The sequence below is a fragment of the Loa loa genome (genome assembly GCF_000183805.2).
Source record: "Loa loa unplaced genomic scaffold supercont3.198, whole genome shotgun sequence".
In the NCBI taxonomy this organism is placed as follows: Eukaryota; Metazoa; Nematoda; class Chromadorea; order Rhabditida; family Onchocercidae; genus Loa; species Loa loa.
In genome coordinates, this window is record NW_018108378.1 from 4478 (window position 1) to 26062 (window position 21585).

A 21585-nucleotide genomic window follows, 5' to 3' on the forward strand; every position below is an offset into this window, starting at 1 on the left:
CAAGCTATAATGGGCCAAGCATTATAATCTATTCATCCTTTTTCATTCTATTCATTCTATTTTACGTCAACAAATATAGAAAAGATAACAGCAGCTAAAGAAATTTTTTCAAAAGCAATTCGAAAGGTTTACAAACTTTTGTCATTCTTCATTATGTCACGCATTTTTGGGATTTCTGAACAGTGAAAGATTGGTATAGCCAAGGAAGAAGACTTAAAATCCATTCAAGGATTGGATTGTCTCTACTCCTAGCCCAGCAATTTCTTTTCCAATTAGGTTAAAAGTTCCGTTATCATTAATACTATCCACCCGATGAACATAAGATTGTGATTTTCCGGAAGTGCGAGAATGTCACTTAATTTGCCTTATCTTTCTTATCTTATTATAGTAAAAAGTACTGGCCAATATTCTTCAATAACTGCATTGGCCAGAGATGGTAATGTAGCCTAGGAAGGTCTGAATGTCACTAAGTTACATCTAAGTTTGTTGTTTTCATATCAAGCAAAAATGGCAAAGTTGAAAAGTTAAATTCTGGAACAGAATGTGTTAAAAAGTGCAAACACGGGGAAATCATAAGAGCATCAGAGGACATAAGTGTGGTGTGTCATTGTAGGTGCGCAAAAGTATCAAATGTCATACAGAGCTTCCTGTCAATGCTCAACGATCGCCGAGAAAGTAAATCATCGAAGTCGTACTAAATCGTACAGTTGTATGGTATAGACAATATTGTAATCAGGATGAAGAAAAAGTAAATAAAACAAATGACAGCATCCTGGCAAAGGTTTGATGTGAGGCAATTCTGATTACTGCTTATATTCGGTAGTTTATCACTTAATAGAGATTATTTATGCTTAAATAGCGATTGATTTTTAATAATAATTCTTCAAGTCAACCATTTAATGGATTATTTACTCACTCTGTTCTCCGGAATCATCAAAAACGGAATGTGACACGTACAGTACGTCTGATTGAATTGTTGTTCAGCAATTGGGAATAATCAGTTTTAGCTATAGCTAAATTAACAAATGAGGAAGAATGAACCATCCCTGACAAATGAAATTCGTAACTTCGAACATTTCAAAATCTAAAATATATAAAAATCATTAGCATTTTAGGAATTGGTTGAATGATGGTGCAAAATTCACATTAACAGATACGTTATTTCACTAACCGATGAAAACCGTCCTCCCTTTACTTCTGATAGAAAGAAACTGAACAATCTTTGTTTCATTATTACGATATTTCCGGTCTAAGACCAAGCTTATTTATATTACAATTTTTTGGCAATAGGCAGTTAATAAGCAGTGAAAGAATCTGATACATAACTAGCGGCAAATTATAATGGCAAAGAGGGAAGCTGTCCAAGATGGGAAAGGAAGGCATAAAGCAAAACTCCATCTTTTGATATAAATAATTAGGAAAAATCAAAAAATTGGGGAGCACTAAAGTGAACAGTTTTATATTGCTAGTTGTTAAACTTTATGTCATACCTGGTCAATATCCTCTGCAATATTCTGAAATATGTTTAAGGTTCAGTGTTATAAATGTACGACCTCAGCTTGACTTAAATTTATTCAATTTAAGAAGCAAATTTAAGAAAATACAAAACTTGAGATCGTAATAATTACAAGCATTAAAAACGGACTAGCAATGATCCTTTAACTTGAACAAGACCATCAATGAATACTTACACAAGGTACTAGTGCATAAATCAATCTAGCATGAATTTTATCCGTTTATATTCTTTCATTATTTAGCTCACTGCGCGGTTAAAACAAATAGCTACAGAGTAGATAATGGTCCTTAATTTATTCAAACATTTCAACGAAGCTTTCCTCAACAGTAAAATGAACATAAAGGCGTTATGAACGAAGGATTATTTTTAGTAAGTCACTGATTGAATTTCAGCCATTTGATATCAGTTTTAATAAACTCAGATAACTTATTTAACTACTAAGATTTCACGGATAGAGCAGCCATATCAGACGCAGCTTCACAAAGAATATTGTTTATAAGCGTGATTAAACGTCTTTCCATACATGATTCAGTTTTCAACACAGTCGCTGAAACTGCTACACGTGAGGCGGCAATGGAGGAAATCCGTATTAACAAATGCGCAATATCAGCTGATATTTGCGGAAATAGTGACATCATGCGACCAAGCGATGGTACGGCTCTTGATAACAGACGTAAATTTTCATCGGTAGTCAGAGCACGTGATAATGTTGTTAAAACATCGAGTAACAGCTCCACACGAATAAATGATGATTCTATTTTGTACTGGAAAGAAGAACAAAATTAATCGATCATGGTCGTGGTTGAAGACTATAAAGATAATACACTGAAATACAATCTGCAAGATCTTCTGATGTCACTGTTACGTTAGATTTGAGCTCTACATCGACTATTATTATCAGGCTATAAAAATATATTTAATAATCGGTCCAGCTCCAAAATATGCTAATAATTCACAGTTCACATTTTAGTTTACGCAAGCATATAATCGAGACAATAGAAAGTGTCTCTTTAAGAATCTATTCACAATAAAGATTAAAAAAATTACCAAAGAAATTTGTAAGAAGACATGAGACCTACACACTTTGCACAGTTTAATTCTATAATACACAAAAATTACTCCTAATTCAAAAATTGTGCATCCTTGATAGTGATGCAAGTGCACGTTGGACATGGCTTAGCAGCAATTTTTCCGCAGAATCCTTCAGTATCAACCGTCCCTAACAACAATTCTGTCACTTACATCTTACAATCAAACTGAAATTTGGGATTTAAATTCAAATCATATGCGAAAAAAAAATATGTACCTGCTGTGCCAGCTCAGAAATAAGAACAATGGCAAACACACGCTTTGAAATATCCGCCAATGCTAAAATTTCATGCACAAACTCCAGGCAAATATGCATTGATGGTATTTCCCGTACAGCTAGAGGAATTAGTCGCAGGGGGTAACCCTAAAATTAGATGAAAATAAACTTCGAATTCCAAATTTCAAACCTCTCTGATTTAAGTTAAGCAGTGTTAACAGAAGTTGGGAAACAAAAACTTTCTTGAATAATAAGTATTCAAACAAGAACACTGAACACCATATATACTGCATGAATAAACTACCTGAAAGTGAACCAATTTAGAGAGGACGGGATCGGCAATGAACATTTGATGAATATGTGCACAGCACAGGCGATGGACAGTGATATTCTTGAAACGACCACATATCTCTAATAAAATTTGTACAACAGCTGAATCCTGTGCTCCGATTAATGAGCGCGTTAGTTCCTCACGTTCCACTCGTTGATCATCTCTGAAAAATGAAATGATTAAATGATTTCTGGAAAATAAAGCATTTGACCAGTTATGGATTTACCAAAAGTTAAGAAGAGGCAATATCACAGTAATATACCTTCCATTTTGGTTTATTTGTAGCTTCTGCAACAAGTATGTGCGACTCGCAGATAAATAGAACGAAAGAATACGTAAATAACATGGGAATAAGATATCATTTTCGAATAATCGTTCATCGCATCGAAACAAAAACAGTGGTTGCTCAACCAGCACATCATGATTCAACTCATCAGTAGACCAAGCACAAACTGTAGCCTGAAATTTCAATCGAAAAACCATAAGCAGTTAAAACAGCTAAAAAAGCAGACAACACCAATGCTCCGTATAGTGCACCGTGTCCATCATCCTTCAGTGCAGATCATCCTGCTCAGATAATGGTTATTTTTTTATACATTATCATGTTTGGAAAATATCAAATTACTCAGCAATATGAAATCATCTTGCAAGAGGGTAAGATGCCAATCCTTAAACCAATCTTTTGGACTACTGATGTTACCAACAATTAAAGGTATTTTCAATCTGGAAAGCTAAGCTAGTCAAGATTTAAAAAAAATTATGTGAGCGAAATGTTTAAAAGTGCTTATATTACTGGTTTTGAACAACAAACTTCACAAAGTGATCTCGGGACAACATTTTCCAGACGTTTCCAAATCGCTACTACTCCATTTACAAAAGACACTGGTGTGGATGAATTGAGAGCGATGACCATGGCATGTACAACAGCGTCCATCGCTTGCACCTGTTCGCGCAGTGTGCTTTTTTGCAACAAACGTATAAGACGCATGGAATTTGAAGGATTTTTATCAATTCTATCGAAAGCTTTCAACAATAAACCTGTCGGCAATGGGACTCCCCTATAACAATAAACCTCATGAAAAAAAAGAAAAGAATGAATATACTCATATATCTATATCTATATATATCGGTTATATTAACGTCGATCATGCCAAGATCCGATACATAATTCTCTTAGGAAAATTCGGATGGATATTTAATTACGAAAATGACCAGGTGGCAAGCAACGACATGCGCCAACTTGAGGCCCATCAAGTAAATATTAACCATTTTGGTCTACTTGTCGACCTTAATTTGGTATTTTTTCCAGTTCGACATTTGGCACTTTTTCCAATTGGCGTTTTTTCCATTTTTTTCCAGTTCTGTTTAACGTAGATGCACGTATTAAAGATTTCTTCCAACTTTGTCTTTCAGTAAAAAACATAATGTGCTTGTGATTAGACCATATAATTGAAACAAAATATCTTACCCAGAGGCAGTTTTGATTTCAGGATTCCTCAGCTCATCATCCACAGATAACAGTAGCGAATCTACGGTTGGAAGCATATATGGATAATAGAGGCCGCATAAATAAACTAATGGTGACCGAATGGCACGAAAATGTTCTGGTCGAGTTTCAACAACATTCAGCAGGAATCGTACCGGTATGACTGCTTCGATTTTGATGCTATAGTGGTTTCGTAGTACGAAATCAGAAAAAGTTGATTTGAAGTTTATTATATAAATAATAAGCTGACAATTTAATCAGCGAGTTATTTCAGACATCATCTTTTATAGTGCATACTTCATTGATTAAATGCTCGGCTGATCCTGGTACAGATAAATTTTTTTTTCATTTGAAACCAATTAAAAATTTATTGATAGAATAATGCAAAGTTAAGATCAAAATAGTACCTATAAAAGTGTTGAACAGTCCTCTTCTGCGTATGGCTTTCGAAGCTTTTTCGGTAACAGAGAATGAAGAAAAATGTAAGCAAGCGCGGTACCATTTTGTTTTCATCAATGACTTCGCCATTAAATATGTTCTGAAAAATGTAATTCAGTGTGCGATGAAAATTTATTTGAATAATGGTTATTTCTACGTTTGCCAATAAAAATCACATAACACCAATCATTAATCGCTTTGTAAAAGGAATATATCGATGAAAAAAAGGAAATAAAAAATAAAAAATAAAGGATATTTTTAAGTTTTTTTTGCAAAAAAAGGCTATTACTCTATTTTCAATAGTATCCCACAAGAAATTACATGGTATTTTTCCTTCAGCATACTATACATATGACTCTAAGTATTACTAAATCGTTGACCATAAAAATATCTGATCAATAAACGTAAATATCTTGCGCGACCTTCATAAAGTAGAAAAAATTAGAATAAATAATGGTTAATCAAAACCGCACTTGCCCAAAAGCATTTATTTCCCCGGAGTGTTGGGAAATGTTGAGATAGGCAAAGGAATGTTATGTGGAAATGTACTGGATGAAATTAAATCCTATAACAAAAAAACCCGAAGTTCCAGCGAAATTTTGTAATTGCTATATTTTGTAATTGTTATATTTAATTTTTCTTAGAAATAAGTGCAGTTCTCAGCGCTAACCAATACGAATTCCTCCGATAATGGACGATTAGCAGAACTTGATTCAGTACTAGCAAAACAGCTTGCAGCATAAGCGTTTAACAAATCTGTTACCACAGGATGTAACGGTGTAGCACAGTTTGTTATCTGTGCACCAATCCAATCCTGCAAATCAGAAAACGATTAATCATTGTAAAATCTTACGTTTATACAATGATATTGTGGAATCGATTCGAAAGTCAGTTTTTAATACATGAATTTGGTAAAATTTAATAATATTAGAATGATTTCGATTGAAAATTCAACATACAACTTGAACATTTAGAAAAAAAAAGATAAAAACGAAACCAGAAGGATTCAAATTAAAACTGAAATATAAAAATTTGTAAAAAACTTCGCCTGACCGTAATTTTCGCAAAAATTAGATGGATATGAGAAAAGATTTTTAAATATTGCCTTCTTTTTAGACCAGTATAGTGAAACGATTTCACTCTTTCAAATCAGCGCACAGCAATTTTTCATTCGAAAATCAAAGTAGTTCAATTCACAATTTTGATAACTCAGCGTAAGTCATTTTTCGAATCATTAAAAATCAAAATAAATTATGCTTGGATTTTGAATTTCCAGCAATAACAAACTGTCATCAATGAAAGCTTACAGTTGCAGAGTATTTCTATTCAATTGTTTCAAGCATTTTTAAGCACTGATGAATTATGATGAGAAACAGAGAGAAGGAGGGCGATTTCAGAAGCAAGTATAAACTTACTCTAGAGTTACTGAGATCGCTCTAGAAACAAACCTGGATAGGAACAGAATGTTTTGAGAATGAATTAGTGGAAAGTAACTGGGTGACGCAATGAGCTGGAAGAAATCCTTGATGATGAGAACTAAGGAAACGAGTGACGGGCATTTGCGAAGCCCGTTCTGCTATATCACGTTCAGTCATGGCATGTCGCAAGAATAAATTCTTCAGCGTTGTAAGATTTCGTACATTTACGGTAACCTGGAAGCATTGTTTAAAAAATATTACAAAAAGTACTGTATATTTTAACAACAAAAAAACTGTCAATTCAGGAAGGAAATATCAAAATAAAAATAATGCAAACATTATCCAAACCATATAGTTCAGAAAAAATTGAGCCTAGTGATGTTAGGAATGAAAACAGCAAAATTAGAGATAATTAATATATGTTCAGTTCCTACGTTAAGACAAGGACAAAAACAACCAATGTTACGTTCATGATTCGATCGTATTAGTTGTTTGTCATTCTATGACATCAGTTGTTTTTCGTTCTTATCATAGCTTAGGAACCGAATTCATCTAGAATTACTTATGTATAGGATTACGGAGGTCTACATATCCCGCAGTGTAAATATAACGGTTAATTGCATGGAAAAGTAAAGCACTATTTTGCATCGATAAAACTGCATATGATCAAAGTTATTCAAAGTTAAAAATGTTTAAAATGATACCTTAAAGGCAAGGACACTAGAAATAAGAGCGGCAAGCTGTTCACTTTGTCCAGCATGCAAGTGAATTGATAACAATATGAAAAATTGTTGTAAAGTTGGAGAAGCATTGGATGAAGCTCGCTGTTTAAGCCAATCCAAAAATGCTATAATTGAAGCTTCCACTTCTTTCTCATCACCGAGATGCAACCTTGAAATAAGCAATTATAGAATATTGACCATAGTTTTACAGTCGAACACTAAAGAATAGATTCAGATTACAAAGATCATGTGGATCACAGACATTCGCAGTGTATTGGAGAACTTGCTCTTCGAAGGTTGTATATTCACATTAAGACAAATTATCTCTTCTGCACAATTAATTTATTGTTTTCGACGGGAATTTGGAACCCCACTGCTCAGATTTTGATGTAAAACTCAAGAGTCAGTAAAACAATTTTGTGGCAAAAAATGAAGGAGGAAATCATAATTGACAAGATGAGAGGGGGAAAAAAAACTGATTAGAAGAAAACATGATGTCTTTGCCGATCGCTCCGAGACTTCTGGATAACTGCTCGTGATGTTTAATACTTTCAAACTGTTTATCCTTAGACAAGATATCTATGTTAAAAGAAGTTTCTAATGCAATTTCGTGAAGTCAAAGGATACTTACGGTATTAACTGTGGACAAGCAATGATAACAGATAATGCTGTCATTATATATCGATCATCATCCAAATCTGTTCGAGTAAGAAAGAGCAACCAAGAATTTGTTTCATCATAACTCAGGCGCATATTAGCATTAATACGAAGAACCGCCAATAACTGAGCTAAAGCTGCTTCACTACCATCATTCATCGTACTACAATAATCAAAAAATATCTAATGAATTTTCTAAATCTGATCTGAGTCAAGAATGCTTTATTTTGAAATGAATTGGAAATTTTTTTAGAAAATCGAGAGCTAAATTTTAAAACAACATAACAAATCAGAGCTACTGAAATGATGAAATGATGTTCTCATACATAAGTTTCGCGACAGAAGAAATTTCCGGCTTTTCACTGCATCTCGAAAGATAAAAATGTAAAACAACAGAAAAGAGCTTCCTGAAGGAATTTTGCAATTTCAACAGTTACTAACCCATTTCTTCCATTGACTAACCAAGTTCAGAGAGCTTATTCTAATTTCTTTAACCTCATAATTTGCACAAGGTGAGTTTCGTGGTCACTGATAAATCTACTTCACAAGAAATTAAAAATACTGAAAATACCGCGAACCTAGACGAAAATGCACTTATAGCCTCGGAAATTCGATCGCGTAGAAGTTTCACAGCCGGTTTGTCAGATGATCGGTGAATAAAGACAGCTAAGGAACGCTTGTTTAGCAAAGCACAAAGTAAATTGTTTATCAACTGAGAGCTAGTTAAACAAACACAGATTAACATCAGTGCCAAACTATTGCCATTTGAGGTGTTTGTATCCAGCAGTTGAGAGATGCTTGGTTCAACAAGATATGGATCTATAGAAAGCAGCTGAAATGTAACAATTCTGAAGTACAAAGGATATATATGAGTAGTTTTTTAAATTAGGAAATGTGAAAATCAAGACAATAAATAAGTAGATAACAAAAAGTAAACAAGCAATTTATAAAGGTTGACAGAATTACGCAACTAACTCAAACGTACTTGAACGGAACCTGGAACTGAGAGGTTTGCAAATCTAATGTTTTAATATTTTTCAAGTACTCTATACATAGGTTGGCATGAATATGACTAGTTACATTAATTCCAACACTATCTTATTGGACTTAAAATTTTGACGAGATCCAATATGAAAAGGATATACTATATGATAATACATAGTTATACTATATAAGGTTATGCCATATGGCACTACATAGTTATACTATATAAAGCTATACTATATGGTAAAACTATATGATACTTCATACACCATTCCGTCATTCAACATTGCGCATTTTCGCATGTAAAGCGACATAGCATGATTACTTGAAAATAACTTGTGACAATAACAGATAAACCGTTCTGCATTGGTGTATCATCGGCCGTGTATCATCGATACCAAGAATTTGGTATCGATGATACACGGCCAAATGTTCATTAGATGCAGTGAATTAACTAGTACTATAAATCTTGTTTGAAAAAAAAAAACCTCCGCGAAATTTAATTAAAAAATCTGTACTAAATTAGTGTTAAATTTCTCCACAAATTGTATGATTTCCACAAAATTTGACTAAAAAAGGATGGAGAGAATAGGTAAGACAAAGAGTTCATTATGTTCAACAAACCTTTAGAAGTAAGTTGTTTCTGTTTTTGCTGATAACATTATCATCATCCAGCAACTGAACCCTCAATAGGTAATCAACAGTGGATTCCAATGAGTCGCTGACATTACATATTAGCTAGAGAAAAAAAAAATTAAGCGAATTATTACTGTATTATGTCGTTGAAGCATCTTCCAGTAACTGAGAATAGTATAACGAATATGACCTACTATGACTTCTGCATGTTATTAAGGAACTTTTAACGCTTACCATAGTGATCACAGTTACAACATTAGGTATTGCCAATAAGGGATGAACGATTAAGGCGGGATCGAAACGATTTGGCATATACAAGGCACATACAGTCATCGCACATACAACTTCTTCTAGTGTTGATTCCTGTTCAAAGATATCCAAATCCGCTGCATTATTCACATTTCTTGTAACTAAAGGATAACCTCCAGTTTACAACATATCTGGGAGTACTGACTGACAAACTTTTAATATTTACATCAATTCAGGAATTTCTTTAAATATATTTCCCCCAGGTAAGGGAAATGTTCGTATCAAACTACCAGGCTACATTTCTTATCTTTAAAAAACACGAAAATGAGCAGTACAAAGTAAAAGTCAGTAATGGTGCTAACATTACACTGCTATTTGAATTAACGAAAGATGAATTAGTAGTAATTAGAAAAACTCCTAGCATATTTGGATTCTTATCTTGTTGCCACCAATAAACCATAAGCATTCGTCCCCCAGCTGTTTCAACTTATAGGGTTATATCTTATAAAAAATCCTTAAAAGTATGAACCAACTTATTCTATAATACTTCGATTAGTGGGTGTCTGATCACCCCAATTTATTTCATTCCTACTGCTATATAAGTGTCTCACACCTTTGTCGAATTTATAACAAATTATCCAACCCAGGATACAGTAGAGGGTTGTATCATTTTCAAAGCCATTTATTGGGTTGTATCATTTTCAAAGTCGCTTTGGACCTAACATATTATTAGTAAATTATTTTCAGTTATCAAACGTAACAATTTTCTGATGCAATATTTTGACATACAAATATTTGCACCAGAAATACTATTTGAATATGTTTGGTCGTATAGGTTTAATTCACCTGCCTTGGTTGAGTTATCTACATAACAAAGATGCTTAACCACTGCATAAATTTATAAATGAATTAGGATAAAAATACGGAAACTGAGGAAAGTTCTAACTTCGATCAAGTAGGAATGCGACGATTTTGAGTTTCATTTGTGGCGGCGCGGTTTCAAAAGGTACTTTACGAATATTTTCAATATCCTCCGCCGTTGCTTTAATCAAATCATTTTCTACAGCCACAACGTCGGCATTTAGAATTTGAAACAACGAATTGCACTGCGGAAACTCCAGTAAACGGCGTCGGAGCTGATCCTAAGAAAAATTGATGAAAATACATTGCTGATGATGAATATTTAATTTTAGTAATAATCATATATTATTCAGAGTGATTACAACATTTATAATAAAAAAAAAGTCGTCAACGGCATTTCGACTGCTGCGCTATAGAAACGTCGCCTTTAATTTCCCGTAACTCTGTTTGTTTACAGTCTGCTAACTTATTTGCTCATTAATTACTAACTAGCAGAGCAGTAATTATTGTTAATTCGCCAATTACTTAATTCATTTTAACTTGTTATTAAGGAAAGCAGATATCCGATAACTTTAAGTTCCCATGAATTTCGCAATTTAAAATCCGAAAGCGTCAGGAATTTTGTAAATTTCAAGTAGAAGTAAAAGTCTTTCTAGAAGCGAAAATGTGAAGAAAGTGGGCAGTAGAAAAATCCAGATCTTTAGCACACTTTTTTTTCGAGATTCTCGAAGACCATATTGTTTTCAAAAAGGAAAATCTTCACTATTAAGAAAAAAATCTGGACTTTTCGAACAATGAGAATTCCAGGATTACTGGTAAACCAAAATTCTGATTTTCCTTGGAAGAAAAAGAGAAATTTTGGTTTCCTGAAAAAAAAATGACGCCTTGATATTCTCGATGAAACAAACTAACCAATGATTCATCCGTTGAGTTGCAAGCCGATGAAAATGAGCAAAGCAAAAGTGATGGCAGGAATGGTTGGATTTGTTCAAGATCAAATGCATCGATATTATCGATGAAAGTGCCATTCTTCAGTGCAGCATACACCGGTTGTGGTACTTGGCCTGGTACCATTCCCAGTTCTATAACCTTCAGGGTTGATGATAGGTAAGTGATGAGTTAAGTAAGGAGTACAGAAGCATAAATATAAACGAAAAGACGAAATAATCAAAAAATGAACACAAGAATAGCCTAGATAATACCATAAACAAACCATCCGCTCATCAGTACCGAAAGAGGTGCGTTGCTGCAATTTTGAAAAGCTCAACTGGGTTAATTTTGTTATATGGTGGTAAGATTATTTGAGAGGCCTGCGGATTTTTAATTCTTGTGTTTTGTAAATATTTCACAGAGTGTGCCTGCGATGATTTGACCTCCAACCTTTCTTTAGTAGAACTGAACACTTCTGTTCGAGCTCAGTGGTTCTCACTATATTGGAGATAAGGACTACTAATTATTCATTGCCATTTAACATCATCCTCACGAACTGCTGAACTGAAACTCAGGTTTCCCAACATTTGTTGTTAGTTTATCGTTTGCTCTTGCTGTTCTTTTCACTAACAATATCATCATCAATCATGAATTCTTATTTGCATTCATCGATTGCCGAAACGACATTGTCCTCCTCCGTGGGATCTGTTAATGAAACGGAAAATTCCCATTCACTGAATAGCACTTCATTTCTGGATACTACTGTTTCACCCATCCGTTTCGTCGAAGATCATGAAAAACCACAAAAAAATTTTGAAATTTCGTTGGATGCTCTTGTTGACCAGGAAAATTGCCAATCACTATTGGAAATAGGTTTGAAAAACAATGAAAATCGATGTGACATTTTCGACACAATTGATGACGTCCCAGAAACACCGAAATCCGTTGAAATCATTGATCTAACAACACCGAAGAAGACTTCACAGAACAGATCACCTCTTCTTCCGACCCAACCACCATCGACGACCTGTTCAGCTCTTACGAAGCGACGATCAAGAGTCTGTTGTAATGGCACCTTGGACAGTTGGATTAATTGGTTTGAACCACCACCGAAACGGAAACCTGTGAATGGAGATAAATATGACCGCTGGTTGAATATTACTCCGGACGTTTCTCCAGAAAAACTGGATCTGGAGATCAAGACAAACAAACAGTACACTAAGAATGCTAAGATAGCTGTAAATGGTTCGTGCTCGGCGCACGTTTTGTCAGAGTCTTTGACAAGCTCTACTGGAATTCGGCCAACCTTTCCGAACCGTAATTCCGGAAAGGTTAGAAGGCTAACCCCAAGCAATGCAGAATGCCCAAATGAAAATATACGGGAATTCCAGCAAATTTCACCTCGGATATCTTCACGATCGATTACAAACCAGAAATCTCAAGGAATCACTGAATTGCAAAATTCCTCTGTGATGTTAAAATCTACTTTACCAATAATATCTACTAGTCAAGAAGAAGCAGATGAAGACCAGTTGGATGTTATTTCTTCTCTGTCGGATGATTTTACTCTTCCGCTTACTCCTTCTCCTCCAAACACCTTACAGAAATCAGAAACGCTGAAGCAAATGTCGCTTGCAACTGTGCTGAATCGAAGTAACGTAGCTGAGTATTATGCTCTCTTGGAATCACGGCATACACGTTCTCTGATGAAAGCAATATCTTCACCAACATTTAGCCGTAATGACCGAAAATATGTGGACAATGAGCTAACTTCACGATTTGACGATGATGGTAAAGTTCGACGAAAAAAGGTTGAACGAAGATTGCTGCACGGTTTCGATTGTCGATGTTGCGCGGATTATTACGAAGCTTTAGGATTAAATCAGGATGAACGCAATAAACGGATTGATCAAGTTAGTCTAAATTCTATTTAGATCACACCATTATATTCTTAAAACCGTATATCAAAGATATAGGCGATCATTGCTTATATGTTTGATGAATAGAATTGGTTCGATATATCGGATATGGTTGTGGATCGTTCACGATTTTTAACAAATAAAAGTGGTATTTAGGAACGAACTTTGGTATTGTATGCTTTAGTTCATCCGTACTCTTTACAGGTTAGTAAACACAGAAACACTGAAAGAGAACCATCTACTCCCGAATATTACTGGGAGATTGGGATGCCAAACATAGAAGAACAACGTCGACGTGGGCAAATTGTTGAAAGCAATTCACCGATTGCTCTTAAAACACGTTATCCGGAGTACAAGCCGAAGAGACGGGCTCGACGTAGACTTTTCACTTAACAAACAACTATTTTTACTGACATTTTCATTTATACAGTGTGAATTGTTGTTTGAATCTAGGTAGGCTAGGGCATAAACAAGCAGTCGATAGTTTACAGTAAGGAATGGTTTTGTGGCTGTTATATGGAAACTCCATATATGACTTTATTTAACATGTGTCATTGCCACTACTGAAAGTTGCTGCGCTGAATGACTAAACTGTTGATAAATTTTCTTCCTGACAATTGAAATTTGGATATATCCAGGTTTCGAGATTCTAATGAGATCAGCTTTCTCATCAACCTCGTTAAATGACTGTTGTAAATGTTTTTTATTGTTGTGTTCTTCTGGTAGACTACCTCAAGAATAGTGCTTCAAAAAAGCTAGAAATCGTATTAACCGATCTGAATGACTATCGTTGATCAGATGATTCATGAGTAATATCCATTCCTTTTTCACTGTCCATTACAACTGTATCATATTTTCACTTATTTAAAACTAATTAGGTATTGCAGGTATTTAGTAGATCAAACTGATGGATAAAAAAATATGGATCATTATTTCCCGTAAACTCGCTTAAAGCTTGAAAAATAAGCCCAGTTCGCACATACTAGCTAGTGTTATTTTTTGGTGCAAAAATATCTTTGGGTCAGATTTTTCAATTGATAGCTTTTCCACATTATAAAAACCCCGAATTGAAAACTGATGATTGTGGAAATCTGGACCTCTCTTCTTTAATTCACTTATTTTTTATTTGTTTTTTTTGCATCATCTCTTTGCTAAAAGTTAACTGCCAATATGTTTTTGAATAGGACTTTGTTAAATCGATGTTCACTTTGTTCACTTTGTTTAAAACTATTAGTAATTATCCGATCTTTCTACCTGACATCTTTTAAAAACTTTTTATGCTGCCTGCTTTACTTACATTTACGTGTCATTGTTGTCCAACCATTACTTTTACACTTTTTTTGCTGTATGTTTCTGTCCATTACCTCTTTTTTCTTTCATGTCCATAAATTTTTTCAAAATTTCAAATTTCAATTATTTGTGAATTTTTCTGTTCAAACATATCTTAAGTTTTGCAACATTTTTCTAATGGCCATACACTTCATTCATGTCACTCCAAACTACAACGGGAATTTTAATTTGCTGTTTTAAAAAATCAAAAGAGTTACTAGAGGATGAAAACACGGTTGTATATTAACTTTATTTCTAATTAGAGTTTTAATTGACAGCTAAGATTTGCATTAAGTTTAGCATTACACCTGCCATCACTCTCATGTGCAGTTTCAGTTTCGAGAACAAGATGGGCGATTTTATTATGAATAAATTCGAAGAAGAGCTTGCCAAATATAAGCAATTTGAGAAAGGTTAATAATTTCGTCGATTTCATTAGCTTATCTACATCTCTTCTTTCTCCCCAATCAAAAGTTTTATTAAATATTTTGATAGTCTTTCTTACCGAAGATCGAGAGGATGCATGCTGACTTCTGAGAGATAAAATGTAGTTTGGAGTTTAAATGTCACACTATAGTTTAGTGTTACACTTTGGAACGACTGGTAAATTCTCTCTTCAGTAAAAAGGGTGCTTTGAAGAAATGAATCATTTATATAGGTTAATAACTGATTGTGTCAGTGTGCTCACCACTGTTAGATTGTGGGGTCATAGTGCTTTATGCTATTTTGATAAGCATTATTTATCTTTAATTGTTTGCAGATCGCGAAAAAAATATTCATAATCGACAGCAGCTTGAAGGGCAGTTGACGGAAAATAATCTTGTGAAAACCGTAACTTTTCAAAATTTTCGTTTCTTCATTTTCTTTGCAGTTAATTAGCTTTAATTTTTTAATAAGTTCTTGATCCATTAACAGCATAACTACTGGATGGATTGAAGTTGCGATTGTATCATCGTTTTTTTTTGGAGAGGGAAGGAAGGTCCGTTGTCATATTTTATAATTTTGTTTTAATAATTGGAATAAATCCTTCTTTTTTGGTAAGCAAAGCTTTACGAAGGCTTCATAACGGCTTGATTTTTTCCAGTTGCGTTACTTTATTCATCAGAAATATAGTTGTTCTGTTTATACATTTCAGGAGCTTGATCTTCTAGAAGATGGTGCAACGGTGTACAAATTGATTGGACCAGTACTTGTTAAGCAAGATCTCACGGAAGCAAAACAAAATGTTGAAAAGCGCATAGATTATATCACAAGTGAAATGTAAGCTTTTTTATTTTCACCATCACAATTAACTATAATAAATTTTAAAAACAAAGAAAAAATCTATATGCCATGTAAGTTATGGAGAACAAGAGACGATATTAATTAAATAAATAATTGAAGTCAAATGTATTTTTGGTTCGGTAGATTAAAATTTAAAATTCTAGTCTGGATTTACTTTTTGTTTTGGAATAAAATGGTATTGTTTTGGGATACTGTCAAGTCTTACATCATGTTTGAATAAGTCTGAGATGTGTGTTTCAAGTCTTGGGAAGTGTTCAAGTCTTTTTTCGTGCATTCACAAAGTTGAGTAAAATATTTCGCAAATTTTTCGTACTTGGAACGATCGAGTGCGTGGTAGAAGTCAAGAGTTGATTATGTGAAATTTATATGAATCGATTTATGCAATAGTTGTGTGCACAAATATTTGCTTAAAATCTCTCATATTAGCTTACTGTATTACCAAATTGAAATAAGTTATAGAAAGCGATTAGAGGAAACGATAGCAGATTCTGTAACGAAGCAAGAAAATCAGAAACAAACAGTGATGAGGTTACAAAATGCAGTAACTCAACGGTTCCGGAATAAATGATCGCAAAGTACTTGAAAAGTGATTTTTGTTCAGCATGTTATGTTGTCGTTAGAATTTTTGCTTATGTTGCAAAAATTTACCGTTAATCAAAATTTTGAATTGATATTGGGAATTTCTTTTAATAAGCAAATTTGTTCAGAAATTAGCATCGCAATGCATATTTTTATCTTGAATTATCTGTAATGCTTAATTAAGCCATGAGGGTTTTATGTCTGTATATCCATTTTTGCATAGGGTTGTGAATGATGAGCATTAGTTGAAGTTATGTAATGTGTGAAAGATGATTCGTAGTTGAATTTCACGTTAAAGCTGTGATGCATGAATATAATAGCTAAATTCTGCTTTGATTTATGCACAGTTACCGTGTTAAAAACCACAGAGGCTGAGTAGTACTTTTTAATATTAGGTTGCTTATATATCCAATTTTAAGAAATGGTTATTCAAATAATTCTTCTCTCCGCAGTCCTTGAATTCATTGTCAGTCGTGGAAAAAGTATCGTATGGTATCTTTTAAAAAGTTTTCGAACGTCACATATGAAGACCTGATAGGTGCAGTATGATTCTTTATATTGCAGTGAATTTATTTTGTTGAACTCATACTGCTTTTTTTGTGTTGTTTACTTTATTCATTGAGTAATTATTGCTTTTTCTTCGCTTTATCTTTTTCTACAAAGTTTTAACAACTTTCGAACTTATTTTTATTGTTTTTTCCCTTTTGAAAACTTGATTTGAATTGTAATAGTGTGGAAGCGAAGTATTCCGGATATCTCTTGTTTTATTCCGGATATCTTTTGTTTTCCAGAAGTCATCGAGTTCCCTAAAAAAGAAGAATTGATTTACAGTATTAGAAATATTTCCGGCACTCATGGATTTCTATATGATGGTTCTCATTAACCGCATACGTTTAGAAAGTTTGTAGCTCATTTTTATAGGTTTAATTTAGGCGGATGTTTCTTTCTTTACATTAAGAATTAAAAAGTAATCCTTGGAAAAATTTTTTGCAAAACTTAGATGAAAAGATTGGTTTGTTATAAACATTCATTTCCCGTATAGATCTTTTAATGTCACCGAATCTGTTTCGCTTCTAAATTCTGCGAGTCATTGCTCGTTACCAAAAGAATCATTTTTTAAGATGTAACTGAAATTCTTCTATACCGTAAATGTGTTCCCATAGGTTTATTTATAAGGTTATGCAAATGCGTCTCTTCTAGCTCTTGTGTAAGTAGTTCAGGTGATATTTGAGCGGAATAGCTATCGGGATTATAAGCAATTAACAGGGCTATATACGCTCTGCTATATAAGACGGCTTTTCGAAATATCATCGCAAGAATATAAACTTTTTACTCACTTCTAAGCGCATCTTTTCGGATATGTTAGAGCTTTTGCATTGACTTCCGGGTGAACCGGATACGGAAGGATTAATCTCTTCAGCTACCCATTGCTGAGATTTTGCTGTCTGCGTTGATGCGTCGATTAATGATGCACCACCATGCTGTTCTTTGGTAAGTATGACTTTCGTTTTTGCTGATACCTGAGTTGTTTGTTTGAATGGGATAGTTGAATCTCTTTTCAATACTAGTTTACTCATTCGCATGTCCGTTCCACTGTCTTTGGTAGGACTTTCGCCATTAAGCCTGAGAGTTTGAGTGGATGATTCGGAATACCGGCTTATTTGTGTTTTTTGTGTATGGATTGATACAAGTTTGGATTTCTTTCTCGGATCTGACGCCTCCTTTCTTTCGCTTTTTTTCTGTTTTTTCTGTTGTGATTGAATATTTGGCGTTTTCGAGTACTTTGCCGTTCCTTTTTCTTCTTTTTCGATGATCAGTTGTTTCAAATCGTTTTCCTGTTCGTTAATTATCTCATCATCCTCATCTCCTCCATCCTCTTTCACTATTTCACCACTTCCAGTTTTGATTCCTATTGTTGGTGTTCTTTTAAGAGGTTAATATATAGATTTGAGCTTCTTTATTATTACGCTTAATTGCACTTGATATTACACATGATATTTCCAAAGTATTGGAGTGAATTTTAATAGGGCAATAAAGACTCATTCTTTTTCCCATCTCTCCCTTTCACTGTTTAATGATTAAAATTAGTTTCGCAATTCAAACTAAGAAAAAAGACTAGCTTTAATTCTTCTAATGAAAGGCTATTTTATGATTTTTTCAAGCGAAGTGAAACAATAAACTTAGCAGGATTTGAGAAGTCGTTTTGGAATAAGAGTAACATATCCTACCTTGTCCATAGCTTCTAACAATTATTTCGACATTATCTCCGATATTATAAGCCTAAAATGAAATAATTAGACTTTATTGATTCTGGTTTGAAAATACGGATTCTGCGATATATCGCATCATACTCTCAACACTGAAAGTATAAATTGCGGTAGGATATTCTAGGATTTCGGTGAAATATTCTAACTGGAATTAACGAAAAAGAAATCACAGTAGTTTAAAAAACATACGACATTAAGGTTTTTATCAAATCGAACATGGTCGTTAATATTGCTTCCAGATGGTTTTTCATCTGTAAGGTCGTGCTCCTAAATTTAGATGAAATTAGCATTTAATTGCAGCTACAGGTTAAAGGAAATATTGGGAATGCGAGACGTTCGATTGATTAGAACTAACAAGAATGTGTAATTTAGGACATTCAATAATAAGCGGTCCTTTGAATTGAAATGCTGAAGCATCGAACGGCTCCGGTAGGTATTTTCCTTGTTCCTCTGGTGGTGGCTCGGCTCGTCTGCAATTCTCGATCAAACTTTTCGGTAGTTCATCTTCCGTTGTTTCTGTACAGTAGTATTGTTAGTTTTAAATTTATGTGTAGTTTACTAACCAATCAATCAATTGCTGTTATTGTAGATTTGGCAATGTTTAGGCAATGTTAAGCCAAACGACAGACATTCTCAAGAATGTCAACTCCTGTTTATTGCTTTGTTTGACTACATTCAAGCAATCTTTTCTATTGAGAACTAGTGATTAAAAGAAATGATCTCAACCCTCAATGTATGGAAAAATTGATGCGCAAACATATCCTCTATGCCTCAAATGTAGTTAAACTATTCATCCAAACCAACCTTGCTTTTGACAACAGCAATATAAAATGAGAATAACAAGGATGGCGATAATAATAATCAGCAAGGGTATACCTATAACTAGAACTATAATAATTACCAGCATTGTTCCTCCATTTCTGAAAAATTCGTTGTTGAAATTTGTATATAGCATTAATAAGTTAAGAAAATGCTTATACATTCTCTTATAATCTTTCGGAAATGGAGCCTACTATAAAAATCTTTTTAAATTCTTCCAGAATTATATATCAATTGGCAGGAAATTGTTTGAATAATTATGATGACTTTAATGTTAGCAATGGTCATCTGTGTCAGTATGTTAATTAATAATTTGACGCTATCATTTTACACTGATCATTGTTTTTAATTTTATTTCATTTGTTAAGAAGTTAACGAATAATATTGAAAGTCGAATAATTTACCATAGTTTCCGGCCTAATTTAGTGAGTCTACTTGATATACATGAATATTTTCCCCTTATTCTTGCGGTAATTTTTCATCTCTACTGATATAATTTATTGCGAAATTCATCTTTGCTGAAAATTTCAAAAAAAAAAAAGAATTTTTAGGGAGGCTTACCCAGATTGAAAAATTGAACGTTTCAATCTTGCATAAGGCATTGACAGTTTTGTTTGTAAGATACAACTCCGAGTTCTTAGACGATAATGAAATACATTGTACGTTGCTCCACTGAAAAAATAATATATTTGAAATAAAATTTAAAATATCAAAGATTAAAGATTTACTTTTTCTATTTTAGCTTATCAGATTTCTTGAGAAGAACTGTTTTATCAGAGTGATGATTCATCGATATTATATTGTTGATATGATGATAATTCTCTAGAAGCCTCATTTTTCAGATTGACTGGAACATGTGAAGTATTGTGGTACTGATCCATTTTTGGTTGACATAACAATAACTTACGATCCAATTTGTTCACAGAATAACAAATTAAGTTTGTTGCTAAGATAGATAAAATGAGTTTTTTGTGTGTTAATTTTGAATAAAAATTCAGATTGACGAATGTAGGGGACGGTTGAACGATAAATCCGTTTTCGTCGTTTATAATATATATAATAATTGCTAGGATCCAGCTGCAATACTTGAAAATTTATTCTGAATTTAAAATTTTAAATTTAGCGTATATTCGTAGGTTGCATGGAAATCTGAGCTGTATATTACACCTAAGACAAAAATAATTAATTGGATATTAGCAATGTGTAACTTTTTAGCAAGTTTTGAGTAAGTACATTCAGTTCCTGAGTTATCAGCTAATCATGTGGTCTAAATCAAGCGTTAATTAAAATGAAATTAAATAATGAGAAATGAATCAATAGTGCAAATCTATTGAGGAGTAATGGTAGTTAAGTTTGGAATTACTCTCTTACAATACAGTCATCAGCATGTAGTTTAATAATATATTTGATACATATATTCATTTGATAAGAGCAGTTGTCTAGGAGTAACTGGTATCTTCGATTAACCGGTGATTCTCCTAAAACTAATTATAAATAAAATGTGAACGGAAAAATTAACTGATATTTAGCTTTCTAGCATTTCCCAGTTCTCCATCAAAAAAAAAAAAAAATAGGTTAGATGATATATAGTTAATTGTCGCTGAACTTACGTTATGATTTAGAAAAGTCTAACAGTACTTTGTAATGGCTGAAATAATTAGAAAAGAGAGAGTAAATGAGTTAGAATAGTTTAGTATTTTTTAAGTCAACATTATAGACAAGAGAATGATTAAGAGAGAGAGAGAGAGAGATTTTTAAAAATCTTACTTTTATTTTTTGCAACTGGTAGATAATTTTCTAGCGTTAACTCAAGTGGTAATTTTGTCGTATTAGTAAATACACTGCGCAATATAG

General features: G+C 33.4%; 4 protein-coding genes across 4 annotated transcripts; 2 read left to right on the forward strand and 2 right to left on the reverse strand.

The window, feature by feature from the left end:
* Window positions 1-1910: 1910 nt before the first annotated feature.
* LOAG_03327 (hypothetical protein) lies at window positions 1911-11695 on the reverse strand. Its single transcript, XM_020446292.1, has 16 exons — window positions 11517-11695; window positions 10690-10885; window positions 9729-9904; window positions 9483-9596; window positions 8453-8706; window positions 7849-8037; window positions 7200-7386; window positions 6526-6729; window positions 5748-5891; window positions 5047-5177; window positions 4622-4819; window positions 3965-4211; window positions 3416-3612; window positions 3127-3316; window positions 2823-2969; window positions 1911-2280 (listed from the first exon to the last, which is right to left on the reverse strand). The coding sequence occupies exons 1-16, from the start codon at window positions 11676-11678 to the stop codon at window positions 1954-1956; spliced, it is 3063 nt and encodes a 1020-aa protein (XP_020303347.1). The 5' UTR covers window positions 11679-11695; the 3' UTR covers window positions 1911-1953.
* Window positions 11696-12181: 486 nt separating this feature from the next.
* LOAG_03328 (hypothetical protein) lies at window positions 12182-13982 on the forward strand (the record flags this gene model as incomplete). The annotated part of the gene is made up of 2 exons (XM_003138865.2): window positions 12182-13447; window positions 13658-13982. 2 exons carry the CDS (start codon window positions 12182-12184, stop codon window positions 13844-13846), a joined length of 1455 nt encoding a protein of 484 aa, XP_003138913.1. The 3' UTR covers window positions 13847-13982.
* A 1128-nt stretch (window positions 13983-15110) lies between these two features.
* On the forward strand, window positions 15111-17045 carry LOAG_03329 (hypothetical protein). Its single transcript, XM_003138866.2, has 4 exons — window positions 15111-15195; window positions 15543-15613; window positions 15918-16042; window positions 16526-17045. The coding sequence occupies exons 1-4, from the start codon at window positions 15132-15134 to the stop codon at window positions 16632-16634; spliced, it is 369 nt and encodes a 122-aa protein (XP_003138914.1). The 5' UTR covers window positions 15111-15131; the 3' UTR covers window positions 16635-17045.
* An 874-nt stretch (window positions 17046-17919) lies between these two features.
* LOAG_03330 (hypothetical protein) lies at window positions 17920-19819 on the reverse strand (the record flags this gene model as incomplete). The annotated part of the gene is made up of 5 exons (XM_003138867.2): window positions 17920-18554; window positions 18874-18925; window positions 19102-19179; window positions 19268-19428; window positions 19717-19819. 5 exons carry the CDS (start codon window positions 19817-19819, stop codon window positions 17953-17955), a joined length of 996 nt encoding a protein of 331 aa, XP_003138915.1. The 3' UTR covers window positions 17920-17952.
* Between the last annotated feature and the right edge of the window lie 1766 nt (window positions 19820-21585).